Here is a 6,048-nt window from a genome sequence, read left to right as displayed (position 1 = left end):
TTTTTAAAGCACACAAAAGATATATATTTCCATAAATTGTAAAATTTTATAAATATTTCCTTTACCACGTTCACATAATTCACGGGTGAAATGTATTCTTACACGAATACATTGATTTTGAAATTTCATTAATTTTTCATAATGATTTTTGTTTTGGTAATAATCCGTTATTTATAGAAAATATTAACAAACCGACTAACTCAAAATATTTAAATAGCCTAATCACAAATATTAAATCAATAAATTATATTATCTTAAAAAAATTAGTTTAGAATCTGATCGTTACTAACATATAATAAAATTAATTAATTAAACTACCGAGTAATTTAGTATATGTTGTTATGGTTACATAAGAAACATGCAAAATTATTATGATAACAATTTGAAACATAAAATATATGAATTTGATTTTTACACAACACATGTTTGAATAAAAAAATAAAAAAATTTAGTTACATATTATTTTTGACACAAACAAATATTGGTTCTACAATAATAATTTTATTTATAATAATTTTCTTTAAATCGACTTATCCCCCTACCTAGTTCAACGATTAAACCAAATGTCACAAAGTGTCTACAAATCTAAGTTCTATCAATCAACTACAACAAGTGACTTATATTCATCTTTAGATATAGCAGCCTCCATGATCGATATGGGATCATCAATTACCTCTCCATCATGTTCCAAAAACACTTTTATCATATTCTGGGAAAAGCCACTTACCAAAGCCACTCCTTTCTTGTTTCCGAGAACAGGGGTTGACCTTGAATCCCTCAGATTCCAAAACACAATCTCCGGCACAGCATCTCCGTAGCCTTTCTCTATGTACTTGCTCACAATCACCTCATAATCTGTTTCCCATCCATTACTCGGAATCAGACGCGAACTTTTCCATCTATAGTATAGCGAAGTCGACGCATGATCAAACTCCATATCACTGAACACAAACAGCCTCTTGATCATCTCTTCCGGCTTCAGCTTCCCTTTCACAGCCACTTCAAGAATCAAATCAAACACTTTCTGAAAATCAGTGTTCATATCCCATTGCATATTCCTCACAAACTCTGTTTTTGATCTCAAATCGTCTCCTGTCACCAGATGCAGTTCAGGGTTTTTGCTGAACGTTATGAGCTTTCCTCTCCATGGCTCTTCTGATAGCTCAGAGATGAGCAAACCAAGCGCGACTGAAACCTCAATTGGATCACCTTCCATAGACCCCGAAACGTCACAAATAGCCATGCAGTTCGACAAAGAACCTTTCGTTTTAAGATCATCAACCATTCGTTTCCATTGCAGCTCAGCGACTTGTCCACCGTCTCCGCCGTCTAATTCTCTTATTATCTCGTGAGGTAACACTGCACCGGCGGCTACCTTGGTTTTCCCCGTTCTCGCATCGTTAAGATATTGCTGAAACCTCTCCGCATCGTGTTTCAAGAAAATCTCCTTGTATGACTTCATCGCCACTGATGCAACACGGCCGTAAGGGAGAGATCCCCAGTCTCCCGCTGCCATGTATACTTCAGGGAGTTGCAGAGTCTTCCGGAGAGGAAGAAGAACTTGTTTCCTTAGCCGATCACGAACTCTGTACGCATAGTGAGCTTCTTCCACGCCTTCGTATTCCGGGAATAATTCTCGGGGAAACACCTTCCTAGCAATGCTCTCGCACACAAGAGTTGCTTTGTCGAACGAAGAATCAAGCGATGGACACCACTTAGCCGCTAGAGAGATTTTGTTTGGTTGGCCTGATGTCAGAAAATCAACGTCTCTCCTTAGTTGATTTGCGAATAGATCAGAGACACGTTCGTGGAGAAACCTATAGTCTGAATCGTTAGTATATCTTGTAAAGGCCTTCTTCCCCATTGAAACCTTCTTTTGCTTGCGCGCCAAGCTTGCTCTGGCTTTCTCCTCTAGGTTCTTCTTTTCTGCGTACGCTACCCTATCCTTCCTCGTGGATACGGGCCTTATTTGAAGGACATGGCTAGCTATTCCGCGACCCCTTCCATAACATCGATCCCTTCCACGACCACGCCCACGCCCACGACGGAAACGACCTCTCGAGGACTGGAGAGAGAATCGAGCTCTTCTACTTCGAGATACTCGGCCTTTCCTCCGGAGCCATTCCGACTTCTGGATACTACGAATGTCAGATCCTTGTAGAATCCGGTAAAGAATCTCAGGAAAATCTTTAAAGTAACCAAATGTGGAGATAGACTCTAGGTTACAAGCTAGGGTTTTGGGATGGCGACCATGGAGCCACAACGCGGCCGTGTAAAACCCTTCCTTGTCAGTTTTTCCAGTGCCACGGACTCCACGAAGGTTACAGATAAGCTTGAGAGTGGTTAAGGAGTCGTGGTTCCAAGCCTCTTGTAGCCGCTGCTCTAGAGATTCCTTGGGCGTGGAAGGAACAACATGGAAGAAGAAGTCGAGGCAGGGGTTGCCTGAGGAGAGGTACGTGGCGGATCTATTCTCGGTGTAACCCATCTGCGGTGAAGATTCTGTTGGAACTACTTTAGTTGAGACCATTGGTGGGCTGGGACGAGTTGGGAGATTTTTGAGGAGAGCGGCGAGGTACGTGATTTTTCCCATAGGATGTGAAGTGTTGACGTTTGAGACCTTTGCGTCCATAACTGGGTCGCTGGGACCAGAAGCTGTGATGGGCCTTGTGTCTCCGTGGACCAACCAACGAAGAAGCCATGGTAATTTAGAATTGATTATAGAGAAGAAACTTTTTTGAAAAAAGCACAAGAGACGGTCGAAAAAGAGATGATCGAAGATATAGAACACAAATCGATCGAGAGAAGGAGACTCAATCGATCTGAGAATCGAAATTGAGAATTTATGAGCGATATTAATTCGAGGCTGAACCTAATATTTATACAAGTATGCACCGACTAACCTTTAGCTAGGACTTCAGCCTTCTGAGGTTGTTTTGATCTTTATGCAAAAAAAAACTTATTCAGTAGCTTGGAGTTCAAGTTTAAAAAGACTTAATAGTCAAGTTTGATTGGCCAAAGATCCGTCTTATCCTTCGAGGGAATCGACGATCATAAAAGTCTCATCGTATCATTAATAAAACTAGGATAGTACCCGCGCTACGCCGCGGGAAAGATTTTTATGATTTTTGTTTGTTTTTATTTGTGTAATTTTAATTATTGTGTGTGGTTATTTTTTCTTTCTTTTTCTATTATGTGTTGTTTTGTATGTTTGTGTTGGATTAAAGATTCATTATATCTTTAGCATCTTATTTGTGAATTGTTTTGTGGATGATTCAATTGTGTGGTTTTGATTCGTTGTATTTTGTTTTTTTTTTTTTTATTGATGTAGATTTTTTTAATGTCAATTAAGGTATAATTATGTACTTGGTTTGGAAGTGCTTTTTGTTTTTTTTTTCAAACAGTGACTGTTGTTTGTGGAACAAGGAACAAGCTTCCCATTAAGGATAATAAGGAACCGATACAAACTTGGCAGTTCGAGCACATGCAAGGAGCGTATATTTCTTTGCTTTTGTCTCTTGTATCTTGCTCTCCAAGAGCTGCAATAAAAAAGGGACAACAACAAACATTTTTACAGAACTCAGTTTTTTAAGAATTAAACTTCGTCTTAAGCAATTTCAGCTATGGAGAAGGAGGCATTCTGAAAATGAATATAAGAATCTGAATCATCTTCTACATAATGTCCATACAGATACATTAGTTTCTTAGTCACTCTAAAAAAGTGGAGAGAGATACTTATCATATGAAATTTAGACGGAGGCATCATAAGTCAACTATTGTCCCTATCTCTAAGCCATTCTAACGTAATGGTGGTATGAAGAAAATCATGTATATATGATTCTTTGTTTTGTTGACTAATGCATTGACGATAAATTCATTTAGTTATAACCCTAAAGAATCCTACAGTTTACAGTTAGTATAAATATATGGATAAAAATGGTGATAACTAACCCTTGTCGACAACACCTTTCTGTTGACTCTCATTTACCAAGTATAGTTTCCAGACAGCATCATTGCGAAATCAGACTGACTTGCATTAACCAAGTAAATAAGTAAAGAAGACTCACCAGAATTAAGATAGAGGATGATCCTTATACTTTACAGCATGAGTGATTGAGAGATCGATAATTCCAAGGGAAACAGAGAGATCTGTTCAGACGAATTCGAAGAAGAAAAAAAAGAGAGACACTCCAACACCTCAAAATCAAATCTTGAAACTTTTCAGACAAAACATCAAGAAACTGAAATATTGGGGTCTGATCAGAACTTACTTACAGAGTTGTTGTGTTGTGTTATGCCTCGTCTTCTCCGTTCAAATCCTTTAAAGGGTTTTTGTCTCCATCTCTGTTTCTCTCTCTCTATCTAGAAGTTATCTCTGTGTCTCGTACAGCACGCGGAAACCAACTATGTTGTCCTCCGCTCCACGAACACGAACATATCTCTTTATTTTCACCATTTTTATATTCAGATATAATACTAATACTTATGGAAACTGTTTTATTACTCTGACTACAAATTATAGAATAAAAACACATTAATAGCAAAAGGAAGAACAAACCTTGTTGTCTTGGTTGCAGTCAAGCTTAAGAAACACCATATCCTGGTACTTCTCAGATAGCTCTTTGTATTTGGGAGCAATCACTTTGCAAGGCCACACCTGCAGAGAGCCCAATGAGTTTGAAAAAAAAAATGAGAAACTTAGATTACTCAGCCTGACCTTGCTGCATCAATGACTGCAAGCAAGTCTTCATATTTTGCCCCTATCACTTTACCTCAAACTTTTTGCCGTCTTGGTAAGTTTGTGTAGAAGGTGTTAACTCAACGATGTGATCACTAACACTAAGTATCCACTCCATCTCTCTTCTCCACATCTCTTTCTTTTCCCTCGGAAGCGGCTCTAATCTCCATAGTTGCCCAAAAATAAGATAGTCTTATTGTAGCTACAAAATAAGAAACATGTAATTCAACACTTTTGAGTTCAAACAAATAAACACAAGATAGTCTTTTTTTTTTCTAACTTACCACATAGATTAGTGATAGCGTTGGAGATGGCTAAAGCCGTACACACGCCTTTGCTAGAACCTGACATATCTTCACCAAGCAACAACTTTACAAATCTCTCCTTCATTATATCCACATCTAATTTCAAAATCAGATCAACAAATTAAGAATTTTCTCAACTCAAATTCTGAATGGGGCTGGAAAATTGGTTAAAAATAGTAAATCTAACCTATGCTAAAAAAAACTGTTGGGAGTGAGACTAATAAACTTGGTGAATAACATAACGATCCAACCTCTGCTCGAGAACTATCTATTTATAACGATCGATCTGAATACAATCGAATCAATGAAATCTCACATAAATGGGGGGAATCAACAAACCTGACGAAGGAGATCGAATTGAGACAAAATAACCTCCGCAGCCTCTCTATCGAAAGAGCCGAGGATAGAAACAACGAATAACACCAGACGGAATAGCAATTAACAAAGTCGAGATCTTTATTAACACATTGAACGAATCATCAGCTTCTCTTCTCCTTCTCCGATTCGCGAATACACTTCTCTTCTCCTTCTTGTTCGATCTTCATCTTCATTTAGCAATTGATTAAACGTAGTGTTACAAATCGTTTTTGATTTCTTTTGTCCACATAAGGAAGAGAAAAACTGAGCTGTATTATTTGTTATAATTTGATAGGTTGTTGATTTTTATTGAGGTGTCTGCTTCAATACAGAAACTGAGGTGTCAAGCTCTGGAAAGAAACATTGTGTTTTTATTGTATTGATAATTATTTTTGTTCTCTTTAAAATGTTTTACAAGGAGAATAATGTTTATTTGATATCTTATATATATCTTAAGAATAAAAAATATATAAATATTAAGATGCATTGTATAGATTACTAGGATCTCACCGCGGTACACCGCGGGACTATTTTTGCATCTAATAATATTTTAGTATTTTTATGATATATTATTGAAATTATATAAATTTAATTTATAGTGTTTTTAGAACAAAGTAAGGAGTGAGATGAATATAGAATTGATGGTACATC

The 6,048-nt window shown here is 37.3% G+C and overlaps 2 protein-coding genes across 10 annotated transcripts; both read right to left on the bottom strand.

Moving 5' to 3' along the window:
• Positions 1–384: 384 nt before the first annotated feature.
• LOC104748548 (uncharacterized) lies at positions 385–3,262 on the bottom strand. The gene has a single exon (XM_010470168.3). The coding sequence runs from the start codon at positions 2,627–2,629 to the stop codon at positions 596–598; it is 2,034 nt and encodes a 677-aa protein (XP_010468470.3). The 5' UTR covers positions 2,630–3,262; the 3' UTR covers positions 385–595.
• A 101-nt stretch (positions 3,263–3,363) lies between these two features.
• On the bottom strand, positions 3,364–5,759 carry LOC104747042 (thioredoxin F2, chloroplastic). 9 transcript variants are annotated; one of them, XM_087489432.1, is made up of 7 exons: positions 5,380–5,759; positions 5,020–5,136; positions 4,770–4,937; positions 4,556–4,654; positions 4,273–4,438; positions 4,065–4,146; positions 3,364–3,536 (listed from the first exon to the last, which is right to left on the bottom strand). In XM_087489432.1, the coding sequence occupies exons 3-5, from the start codon at positions 4,866–4,868 to the stop codon at positions 4,367–4,369; spliced, it is 270 nt and encodes an 89-aa protein (XP_087345558.1). In that variant the 5' UTR covers positions 4,869–4,937; positions 5,020–5,136; positions 5,380–5,759; the 3' UTR covers positions 3,364–3,536; positions 4,065–4,146; positions 4,273–4,366. The 9 variants fall into 9 exon arrangements, with proteins under 9 accessions (XP_087345558.1, XP_087345562.1, XP_087345563.1 ...); XM_087489436.1 differs by having other exon boundaries at positions 4,269–4,438; positions 5,020–5,079; positions 5,380–5,725; XM_087489437.1 differs by having other exon boundaries at positions 5,020–5,079; positions 5,380–5,725.
• Positions 5,760–6,048: the final 289 nt, after the last annotated feature.

This window comes from Camelina sativa, chromosome 15 (assembly GCF_030686135.1).
Source record: "Camelina sativa cultivar CO46 ecotype springtype chromosome 15, ASM3068613v1".
Lineage (NCBI taxonomy): Eukaryota > Viridiplantae > Streptophyta > Magnoliopsida > Brassicales > Brassicaceae > Camelina > Camelina sativa.
This window is presented reverse-complemented; position numbering and strand designations above follow the sequence as displayed.

Bases quoted from the DNA above. Each gene is read 5' to 3' on its own strand.
- LOC104747042 (XM_087489432.1), bottom strand. From the start codon at position 4,868: ATGTGGAGAAGAGAGATGGAGTGGATACTTAGTGTTAGTGATCACATC. The intron at 4,655-4,769 runs GTAAAGTGATAG...GGCTCTCTGCAG, and splicing joins AAGACGGCAAAAAGTTTGAG to GTGTGGCCTTGCAAAGTGAT. The intron at 4,439-4,555 runs GTTTGTTCTTCC...GTGAAAATAAAG, and splicing joins ACTGCAACCAAGACAACAAG to AGATATGTTCGTGTTCGTGG.
- LOC104748548 (XM_010470168.3), bottom strand. From the start codon at position 2,629: ATGGACGCAAAGGTCTCAAACGTCAACACTTCACATCCTATGGGAAAA.